At 44.2% G+C, this 12,105-nt stretch overlaps 1 protein-coding gene across 1 annotated transcript in view; it reads left to right on the forward strand.

Moving 5' to 3' along the window:
* LOC118383878 (protein FAM13A-like) overlaps positions 1-12,105 on the forward strand; it is an 83,654-nt gene that overhangs the window by 64,519 nt on the left and 7,030 nt on the right. Inside the window, 2 exon segments of the mRNA XM_052485239.1 lie at positions 4,441-4,594; positions 11,504-11,720. Coding sequence (XP_052341199.1) covers positions 4,441-4,594; positions 11,504-11,720 — 371 coding nt within the window.

Consider the following 12,105-nt stretch of genomic DNA (forward strand, 5'->3'; position numbering starts at 1 on the left):
CCTTCTAGTGTTTCAGTCGTTTGTTCTTCAAAACAAAGACAGCATTCTAGTGTTTCAGTCATTTGTTCTTCAAAACAAAGACAGCATTCTAGTGTTTCAGTCATTTGTTCTTCATAACAAAGACAGCCTTCTAGTGTTTCAGTCGTTTGTTCTTCAAAACAAAGACAGCATTCTAGTGTTTCAGTCGTTTGTTCTTCAAAACAAAGACAGCATTCTAGTGTTTCAGTCATTTGTTCTTCATAACAAAGACAGCCTTCTAGTGTTTCAGTCGTTTACACGATGGAACGCTTCTTCATCCGTATGTTGCTTGTTATCCTAGAAGCAACTCAAGTCAACGTGAAAGATGTGAGAAACATGTTAATTTGACCTGTTTGGCTTTCACACCGTCATAAAACGTTTTTGGACAGAGTCTTTTACTGGCTTTAGTGAGTGGTGGCCTCGGTCACCACACACTCTGAAGTGTATCAGTGTGTGGCATGCCTGAGCCTCTTTAACCTGATGACACCTGATGACATGGCTTCTAGAGCTCACTGTTCCATTGTGTGTGTGTGTGTGTGTGTGTGTGTGTGTGTGTGTGTGTGTGTGTGTGTGTGTGTGTGTGTGTGTGTGTGTGTGTGTGTGTGTGTGTGTGTGTGTGTGTGTGTGTGTGTGTGTGAGACCACATTCTCAGCCCTGTCCCCAATACTTCACACACAGTCCAAGGCCAGTGGAGGTACAGGGAGTAAGGACTGGTTTAAGAGATTAAAGACTTCCACACATCAGTTATGGACCACTGAAACCAGTACAGATCAATGGGACCTGGAATGTAACTGTACAAACAAGTCTTTTGTCTTTATCTGTAATGCCTACAGTACTGTACTGCTTAGTACCCTGCCGCAAAAGACATTTCAACTGTCAAAGGGAACTTATGTGTTTGGATGAATGCTTGGACAGCATGTCAATTTGAGCAACCCCTCCAACAAAAAAAAAAAACAACATGACGCTTACTTGGTGGAGAGTCTGATTTCTTGCATCTGTATAATATTGTGAAAATCTCAGGATTGTACTGTAGTAATAATGGATCACAAAAATGTGGGTGAAGGGGGTTATTGCTCGTGCGGGTTCTAGCGTACGTGTCACTTGTGGCTGTGTATCAAGCCTCCTCATCCAATGTGATGCTACCCTCCCAGACGAGCCCCTTCTCTCCACCCTGTCTGTGTCTGTCATTACCACCCCAGCCTCATCCTCCTAAATCCATCATGTGTTTGTGTGTCGCCTGTCTATAAAACCCCTAACACACAGATTAACAATGGAAAGAACACCCACTGTGGGACAAATCCAAGCCCAAAGCCCGAGCACAACATTGTGGAACGTTCAGATAGAAATATATTTAGTAGAACAGATATGTCTTTCACTGACATTTAGAGTAAAGGAATCATACTAGCTATATTTATTCATACAATTTCTATCTGCAATGCTGAATGCTAGTACCCTGGTCTCCCTCTGCATCACTCTACCCAGGGCGACTAGTGATGATGTAATGTGATCAGTAGTTGAGTTGTGCTAGGACAAAGGATTATAGTGCAGTAGGTTATGTACAGTTAGTGTGGCAGTGATATTTACAGACAGGGTAGTGGTAGCCGCGGTCAAGCTGTTCTGTCTTCTAGTGAGTCTGGGTTAATCCTGAAATGATAGGGACTGTATACAGATGTTTATATTTCTGTTGTGTGTAGTATTTTCCAGAGACTTGTTGATAGAAACATTTGCTGAAAATGACTACTGTGATGGTACATTAATACTTTTTTTTTTTTTAAGTAATAGTGTCAAACGTTTGGACACACCTACTCATTCAAGGGTTTTTCTTTATTTTTACTATTTTCTACATTGTATAATAATAGTGAAGACATCAACACTATGAAATAACACACATGGAATCATGTAGTAACCCCAAAAAAGTGTTAAACAAATAAAAATGTGTTTTATATTTGAAATTCTTCAAAGTAGCCACCCTTTGCCTTGAAGACAACTTTGCACACTCAAGGGTGGCTACTTTGAAGAATCTCAAATATAAAATATTACACTTTTTTAGTTACTACAGGATTCCATATGTGTTATTTCCTAGTTTTGATGTCTTCACTATTATTCTACAATGTAGAAAGTAAAAATAAAGAACAAACCTCGAATGAATAGGTGTGTCCAAACTTTTGACTGCTGCTATATATCATATCGTTTTTATTGTTATTCTTACAGCAATGTGATCATTAACCGCAATAAGGATGATGATTCATGCGACTGAAAAAGATTGAGTCAAACCGATCATTAGCTCGTCCATGTGTGAAACGTGATTTGATCACATACATTTCTAGTCCTTTCTCTGCATAACCTCTAATGGGGGGGGGGTGATGATGCTTTGAAAGCATTTGATTAAATTGTCCTAATTTGCATGTCAATTACCCGTTTCGTGGTATCAAGGGGGACTAGTTTCAGTACCCAAAAGAGATCTGCATTGCAGAAATGACATGAGGTGAATTGTTGTGTAAGAAGTAGTGTGCTTTGAAACAGTTGAAGGGAGAGAGGGCAAAGAACACATGTTTTGTAGCAGTGTTGTCCTTCTTTGGGCGTCTTTGACCCCAGTCAATCTCAAGGTAATCAGCTCTTTCTTCACAACTTCAGATGTAGTCAAGAGGTTTCTATTGTTTGACCTCACAGCCTGGTAATGGCCCCATATCAATCAAATGAGCCTAAATGAGTTGTCATTGATTATGGGGTTGAGTAGTAGTTGTTTTCCTTCTGAAGTGTTTGTTTGCTTGTGTTCTGTAACATGAGGTGCTTTTGAATCTGAGAGTCACTCGCTTTTTTAGAACTAGGGTTAGATTACTTTTGACGGTGTCCTGTTACACACAGTGTGTGTGTGTTCCAGCTACACGCATGTTTGCAAAACACACACACACACTGTGTGGCCACAATTTACTTTCCTAGTAAACAATGATAGTGTGCTTCTTGACTGAAGGGTAGGAAAGGCGAGATTAAGAGTGAAAAGGAAGGATATTTTGAGATTCAGTGTTTAAATGTGCGTTGTTACATGGTCTATTATCAAATCAAATGTATTTATCTAGCCCTTCGTACATCAGCTGATATCTCAAAGTGCTGTATAGAAACCCAGCCTAAAACGCCAAACGGCAAGCAATGCAGGTGTAGAAGCACGGTGGCTAGGAAAAACTCCCTAGAAAGGCCAAAACCTAGGAAGAAACCTAGAGAGGGAACCAGGCTATGTGGGGTGGCCAGTCCTCTTCTGTCTGTGCCGGATGGAGATTATAACAGAACATGGCCAAGATGTCTATGGTCCCCAGCGTTGGATATCTGGGGGACTGGGACAAATTACAACTATCAGTCACATCAAAGCTATTTGCCAATCAACAGCTGAGAGCACTTGACAACTCCCTATCATTGGCATTACAGTAACGTTGACCTTTCACCCCCCAGTTACACAACACCCTCAATGGCAGTTCCTTTTATAGGTGGCATTTATGAGGCTGGGGCAGTTTTAATCCCTGATCTGTTCCTAAAATAACTCTGTCCCACGCCTAGGCAGAGGCTAGAGGGGAAGTGAGGGGAAGCTAGCTCCCCCCCCCCCCAGTTTAGCACAAAGTCCTGTCTGTTTTGGACGCACGCCCTGCCTGCATGACCCACCATCTGAATTCACTTTCGGTAATGGTGAAGGATTGTTAACGTTTTGCTAGGCTGGCATCTGATAGGATGTTTGAGTGCTATGGTCAAAAAGCTTCCATTTGGTTGTGCATTGAAAAGGGCTAATAACGGGGGGAGATGTTGGAAGAGTATTTGATTAACAACGACAGAGATACAACGACAGAGATAATGGTATTTGCAGATAAGGGGGAGGGAAGGTGAAGAGGGTAGAAAATGATTGGGGGGGGGAAGAGGGAAAGAAAAACTATGGGGAAAGAGAGCACAGGAGAGGAGGAAAGGCGAGAGCCCAAAGAGGAAGAGAGAACTCCTCCATGATCCAAGGCAAGGATGTATTTCTGCAGCAGAAGAGAGGGAAAAAAATCTCTGCCTGTGTGCTGGCGTCTGGCGAATAATCTGCTTGCTTTTCTTTGCCATACCTCCTCCTCTCCCTCCTCCTTCTTTTCCTCCTCCTTTTCTCCCCCTCCCTTCTGCTCTGGCTACTGTGAGGCAAACCACTCCAAAGGATCAGTGCATATGCACAGAGAAAGAGAGAGGAAGGGGTGGGAACCCAGAGGGAAAAGAGGAGGGGCAAAACCTCATACACACACACACACACACACACACACAGACAGACACGCCCAGTGGACCAATCAGGAGTGTTGTCAACCCCCCTGCAAGGGCTGTGGTAGGCTGGGCCAGGCAGAGGCAGCGTATGGCTGAACTTAAGGAGCATGCTCACTCCCAGCCCTTGTTGTTTTGTGTCTCTCTGTGCAGACACGACTCAGTAGTATGAAGATCCAGGAGCTGCCTAGTAGCTGTGAAACGGCCGACAGGAGGGGGGTCATCGGCCGGAGTTCGGACCAGGAATGTGGCGAGGACGTACCCCGCTTGGACCTGTCGGCGCTGACTGACGATAACAACTGGGGAGGTAAATCTTCAACCCCCCCCCCCAGCCTTTCTTCCCCTCTTCCACACACTCCGTCAGTCCTTCCCTTCCTTCTAGGCAGCACATGGGTGTCTGAGTGGCAGCTGCAACCCTCCTGCTCCCTCTCCTCCTCCTCTTGTTGTGGTGGCTCCTTCTGTGTCTTCAAGAAGAGTTATGGACTCCGATGCTCTTAGTCTCTCAGCTTCTATATCTGGAGAAGCTGCACCATTACTGAAGGTGTTGTGCTTGTGTACACAGCTTGGCGCAGCATATTGTATTTAGATAGCAGATATTTTTTTGTGCCTTTTTGACAAATGTAGCTCCTGTTTCATCAGACCACATGGAGTTTTTCTGTTTACAAGTGATGGGAACAGCATAGAATATTGTGTTGCCGTGCTGCTACCATGAGTTATTGAAGAGTGAAAGAGTGAGTATTTACGGTTTGCACATGCTGCTGGCATGTTTTGCCTTTTGGTTGGCAGTTATTGGGCAGTTTGTGGGTTGTGAATAGCTTCCAGATTGCTAAAGACAATCATTAAAGGGGAAGATTACAGGTGAAAAATACTGTACTGTTTAAGGGGCGTTGAGGTTTTATCTTTTCTTAAAGGGATTGACATTGATCTTGTTTGATATGGTCTGGATGTATTGTCTTCCCATTGATATTGCAAAAGCTCCTGGCATTTAGTTTTTTAAGTGCGTATGGTGTGTGTGTGTGTGTGTGTGTGTGTGTGTGTGTGTGTGTGTGTGTGTGTGTGTGTGTGTGTGTGTGTGTGTGTGTGTGTGTGTGTGTGTGTGTGTGTGTGTGTGTGTGTGTGTGTGTGTGTGTGTGTGTCTGCATGATTAGATTTCAACTCTGCACATGGCATTGGATGTAAGCAATGAAGTGTGTCTATTTGTTTATTCATGCCAAGGTCTCGAATCTCATTGGTCATGCATAGTTTATACAGAAATAGACAGAGGTATTCTATTATTCATTAGTCTATCATGGGCAAGTCTGCTTATTATTTTTTAGAGAGAAAGAAATGTAAGTCAAAAAGGACCTTGGAGAGATTTCTGCAGCCATTCAAAATGTTCAATGTCTTTGTTAAATAACTGCAATACAGTGGATTTTGGGGGATTAAACCAAGTCAGAAAATAGTTTGATATTATTATTTTTTCTGTAAGCTTGTAATCCATGGTGCAACAGTTATTGGCAGTATGTTGTTGAGTGAGATTGGAGTATCAGGAAGGAAAGGCTGTTAGATGCTGCACAACTTGTCTGATTGTTTTTGTGAGAGATTGCGAAAGAAAGGTCGGAGGTGGGTGGAGTTTGAAAAAGTGTGTTTTTGTACACTAGAGACTGAATGCAGAGTTGTTAGATTGCTTATGTTTGTTTGCACAGGGCAAGTTACCTGAAAGAAGTCCACTTGCAGTTTCAGACTTGAAGGGACATGCATGGGCACCGTTTTTTATAGTAACATGAGCATTGGAGACTAAATAATTTCCTGCGTGGTTGCTCAGTGCAGGCTGCAGTCATGCCAAACGCAAACTGCCTAACCCCAATGGAAATAGGTCACACCTTAAGGAAAATATTGTTCAAACATTTCCTTTGGATTCAGTATTCATTCCAACTCAAACAGCACTGTTTGTCTTGAATTGTGTTCTCTAGTACAGTACAGTACAGTACCAACTGTGCAAAAAACACTCAGACGCCCTCTAGTGGTAGGGCTTGAGACATGTTTGTCCTATTCGGCTAAGGAGCACTGTGTAAGCCTGGTGCTTAGTCCTTGTTTGCTCCAAAGTGAGTGTGATAGACTGATACATATTCAGGTAGTCTCTGTCTGCATAGAAATGCTAACTTATGCAGTCAGTCAGGGCTGTAGCCAGTGTGTGTGTGTGTGTGTGTGTGTGTGTATGTGTGTGTGTGTGTGTGTGTGTGTGTGTGTGTGTGTGTGTTTTCTGGAGAAAGAGTGAGGGATCACCAGGTGTTGTTCTCTCACAGCCAGGAATGGAGGGATGAGGTGAGGGAGGACAAAAACAGACTTTGTTCAGTTTTGCTGTCACAGTCCGCCGCGTGTTACCTGGTACAACAGAATCCCATGCCACAGGAGGTACCTAAAGCATAATGCTTTAGACTCCTCTGAGCTACTGAGAGTTACAACTCCCAGGGGAGTGCTTATGATTGACCATGACATGGCGTTCCCATATCACAAGAAGCATTTCTCCTAGACGCAGGCAAGGCAATCGGAACGCTTGGATCTTTTGAAGCCAGAGGAAGAGCAGGGCTAGTCAGAGCTTGGGTTTTGAGTGTTGGATTAAACGGCAGTGAACTTGAGTGATGTTCGGAGTCTTTTTGTCTGGCAGTAAGTCCTTTCTCCCCCCTTTAAATATAGAGCCATGAGACTAAGAGCGTTTTTGTTATGCGTAAGGTATTTGTAAGTACCTGTGTCCTGTAGAGGGCATAAGCAGGAAAACAGATGAGGTTGTTGCAATAGGAATGGATGAGGTAGTGATGGTTGGGACGGTGGATGGTACAGTGGCATGAGACTTTTTACCCAGTACAGCCTGTGCCAACTGCAGTCATGGTGAGCAGATATTTGCTGTGTGCCAGCTCCACGTACAAAGAGCTAGTTAGAGTAGAGGACTTGTCTACTACTGTGTAATGTCTCTGTCATTGGAAATGATGCACTATGATTCTCATTTCACCTTTCGCATGCAACAGAGTGACCGGGCTGGATCTTCTTTTCCTCCCTCCATCTCGTCTGTTCTTATCACCTTATTTTTCTCTTTTCCTCCCTCCCTCCCTCCCCCTCCCTCCCTCCCTCCCTCCCTCCCTTCCCTCCCTCCCTCCCTCCCTCCCTCCCTCCCTCCCTCCCTCCCTCCCTCCCTCCCTCCCCCTCCCTCCCTCCCTCCCTCCCTCCCTCCCTCCCTCCCTCCCTCCCTCCCTCCCTGCCCCTATCCCATCTCTTCTCTGTCCTCCAGATTCCCCATTCTTTAGCGCCCCTTTCCTTGATTTCAAAAGTGTTTTCCAGTCGAGTTATTATGAGGGTAAGTGGCATTCTGGCTGGCAATGGAACCGGGACTTGTCTTGCCTTGATACAAATAACCCATTAGAGACTGAACAGAGAGGAAAAAGGCCAAATGCCTGTTGCATGACCTTTTACTACTGCATGGCAACATCACTACAGTGATTGGGCATATTCTGCTCCCAACCAATCACATCCCAACCTTTAGGGGCATGACAGCATGGCATGCCTCAACTACAATGGGCTGGATGCTGTGCTGGTTGATTTAAAGACCTCATTTGAAATGCCATGGTGAATGCCCTATTGGCTGCTTGGCTGTGTAAGCTGACATAATAGGTTAAAACACGTTGAATTGTTTGAGAGGTTTGACCTGCTGCTCACTGTCATCTAGTAAACCCATACATAGCAGTGTTGATTGGAAACATTGTGTGAGGCAACCTTCTGCCTAGGGAGACTAGGCTACTGCTCCCGCGCCTCCCGCGCCCCAGGCAGTCCCGACATGCCTTGAAAGACCGTGTAAAACCGCACGTAGTCCTATAGTAGCATACCGCGGACACACTAAGTACCTTCCAAACCAGCAGCTCCATGACCCGAGCCATACTTCATAGCCTAAGTCTCAGTTATGTAATTTGTGTTTATGAATTATTATCGGGGTGACAGTTGTCCATTTTTGTAAACAAACTTAGATCGTTTGTCATTATTAGACAGCTACTGGTATGTAGTTACAATATCTAAGGAAAACCTAGTACGTACTATTATAAAAAAAAATGAATTTTACAAGTCGAGTTAGCTATGAACGTTATAGCAGTAAAATGTAATTATAATTTAGTCACAACTATACTGCGGTATATGTATAGCGCATTTATCTGCTTTCTCACTTGCAGTGCAAACACTCGTCTGTAAAATTCGCAATCAAAAAGTTGCAATTGTAAACTCAACATCTAACATCTAAGACGGGAAAAAAAATGATAGTAGACAGCTAACTCCGGCAAACTCTCCATATTTGCTATGCGCCGTGGCTTGCCAGCTAAACAACTAGCCTTATAGCAGCAGACAGCTAACGTTAGCTGGCTTTCGTGATTATTATCTACCGTCTACAGTCCAGCATGCACTACTTGTCGTGCTGAGTGAGGAGTCTATGGGTGCCTTCGTAAATTCCCTCTGGCAAGCTACTCTTGATTTCAGAGCACTTTCGTCTGAGTTTGCCAGAGCGCAGAATAACTGATGAATTTATGAACGCTCAACACTCGTTGAATATGGCTGGTGTCAGTAAACGTTGTTAAACTAAAATCGTAATTAAATTGTTGCCAGCAGTACAGTTAGTCACCAACGCTCCGGATAACATGAATTCAGTCTAACCAGCTCTGCTAGGGCGAAAAAAATGTCAGAATGAGGTGTTCTCTCATTTATGTCTGGAAGTAACTAGCAAGCGAGCTAACTTTAGCCAGTTAGCGTGGGTGCTTGACTGCCATTATGAGGTCAGAACGCTCAGATCAACCCCACTCCTCGGCCAGAGCGTCCAGTGTGCGATCTGATCGCTACGAAAGCGAAACGCTCTGAATGAACGAACGTCCAGAGCACACTACGAGGTCATTCTGGCACTCTAAAGTTAATTTACGAACGCACCCTGTATACCCTGTAACAAGGTCCAGATACCAAGTGTTAGGCTACACACTATAGGAACATATTCTCAATCCCTTAGTGAATGGAAATCGCACACAATTCCTTTCATTCAGAAACTCAAGAAGGCAACATGAAAGCAACTTTGTTACAGTGTTTTCAAATAGCACAAACGGATAAGACGGACCGAAAACCAGGAGCCAATATTTACCGTTACATGCATTTGTCAGCTAAAGATGCCACTATTTTTATTCTGTATAACTCAACTCGTTTATAATATCGGGACATACAGTAGATATTTGTATTGTTGCTGTAGTCGGATGGATCAGAGGAACAGATAGGGTTTCCACTAGTTATTACAACCACAAAGTCAAAATCGGCTACAGTGGTAACTAGTGACGACCAGCAGATAGGCCAATGTGCGGGAGAGAATATCAACAATATGCGTCAAAATTTACCTCGGAAATTAGACCTGCAATTTGTAAACAAAACTGTTGTAGGTCTATTGGTAAAAACGTCATTTTGAAGTGACACAAATGGCAAATTAAGCGTTTATCTATCAATTTCGAGATATTTTAAACCAACAAAAAAATGCTTTTTTAATTTGGAAATTCGAACCCAAATCACTTCCCATATGAGTCCCTATCCACCCCCCTTCTTAGAAAAACATGCATGTGCAGCTACAGGGTGTGTGTGTGCACGTGGGTGTGCATGTGTTCAAAGAGTGATTACTGAATTCTGATGTTTCTAAATGTTTACATTGGTGATATGGAAACCTGACGTTGTTATTGCTCCCTCCTTCCCTTCTGGCTATGTTACCTCTCCCTTGTGCAGTGTAGCCTACATGGTCTCCTTTTTCCTGTGGTACAATACCGTGGTTTCTCTCACGTCCACACAAACGCACGTGCAGTAGAACAATCCTTGGCTGAGTTTTGTATTTACAATGCTGTTGTGTGGTGGTGGCTTAGGCTATCTGAAATGAAACCTTCCCTCCTCTCCTAGCAACAGCCTGTGTGTTTCACTGATCTGTGATACAGTACAACTCCCGCTGTGGGTACAATGCCGTGGTCTTTTCTCTCTCACATACACAGCCCAACAATATTCTTCCTATGCCAGTCACTCTCCGTATTCTGGTCCCATATCTGCTTGCGCTGTCTTGCAAATTGATGACCACGGCCATAGGAAATGTGAAGACATCACGAACCGATATGGTACAAGGCTAACTCTGGAGTCACAGCCGTTCCATTCCTCTACCAGAGAGGCCATTGCTCCTGCATTATCCCAACCAGAGGCATCAAAGAGCAGTCCAATTTATTTATAGCTTGTGATTGGGATTGTCAGAGACATCAGCATGGTTATTTTCACCACAGTGTAATTATTGGCGAGTCGGAGTGGACTCTGCCTGGGGCTGAACTGAGGCCAGGGGCTGGGGAAACCAGCCTGGAAAACAGACCAATGGGTCTGTAAGCCATTAGTTAGTGGTGAGAGTTTTAGTGAACAGCTTCATCATGCAATGCCGCAGTGACCTTTAGGGCGCTCAGATGCGGGTGCCAAGAAGGTGTTGCCGAGGTGACGAGCGACCGCCATGTTTAGACTTAAAGTGGCGGTTGATTCATTTGGATCCAATCAGTTGGATTCCCGCTGCTTACTGCTTGCCTCGTCCCTTGAGACGACAATCAGATAGGCGAGCCGTTATTTTGCTGTGTTCTACTTAGACTACACTTTGTCTATGTTTAGTGGTGTTTGCAGTTCAGATGTTGCAGCCAAGCAGGGCCCATGTTGAGCTCTAGCTGTGTTTGAGCGAGAGATAAGCCAGTGTTTGTCGACTGCTGGTAGAGCCTGCCAAGTTCCACAGGTCACTCCCTCATCCCTGCCCATGGTCATGTGTGTGTGCAGTGCAGTGCAGTTTTTTGTCACTTTCCTTTTTAAAAAATTGCAACACCTTTTGGATTACAAAGCCTTGTGATATCAATATGTGCAGTGTGTTTTGGAGCGGTCCATGGTAGTCTAACCCACTTTTAGTGTGTGTGTTTTCATGGAGGTTCTGTCATTATCCAACTTTAATTTCAATTTTGACCTTTATTTAACTAGGCAAGTCCGTTAAGAACAAATTCTTATTTTCAACAACAGCCTAAGAACGGTGGGTTTAACTGCCTTGTTCAGGGGCAGAACGACAGATTTTTACCTCGTCAGCTCGGGGATTTGATCTTGCGACCTTTCGGTTACTAGTCCAACGCTCTAACCACCTGCCGCCCCTAACCTGTGTTATTTTCTGTCTGTTCCACAGAGCCAGTCCCGGCCTACTCGTCGTGGCAACGGGAGAGCATGGACAGCGAGGAGGCGTGCATTTCGCCCCAAGTGGGGGGCCGCCTGATTCGCCAGCTGATTGGAGAGGACAGCGACCCCATGCTGTCCCCCCGTTTCCACGCCTATGGTCATTGTCAGCAGTACATAGATGACACCGAGGTGCCACCCTCGCCGCCCAATACACACTCCTTTGCCAGGTGAGGAACCAACATGGATTTACAGTACTGTTGACTTTGGGGACGAGTAGTGTGTGTGTGTGTGTGTGTGTAGGTTTGTTTGTGTGACTGTTTTTGTGTGTTTATGAATTATTATCGGGGTGACCATTTTTTGTAAACAAACTCAGGTCGTTGGTCAGTATTAGACAGCTACTGGTATGTAGTTACAATATCTAAGGAAAACCTAGTACTTACTAGTATAAAAAATGGCATTTTACAAGTCGAGTTAGCTATGAACGTTACAGCAGTAAAATGTAATTATTATTTAGTCACAACTATACTGCGGTATATGTATAGCGCCTTTATCTGCTTTATCACTTGCAGTGCAAACACTCGTATGGAAAATTCGCAATCAAAAGTTGCAATT

The sequence above is a fragment of the Oncorhynchus keta genome, chromosome 29 (assembly GCF_023373465.1).
Source record: "Oncorhynchus keta strain PuntledgeMale-10-30-2019 chromosome 29, Oket_V2, whole genome shotgun sequence".
In the NCBI taxonomy this organism is placed as follows: Eukaryota; Metazoa; Chordata; class Actinopteri; order Salmoniformes; family Salmonidae; genus Oncorhynchus; species Oncorhynchus keta.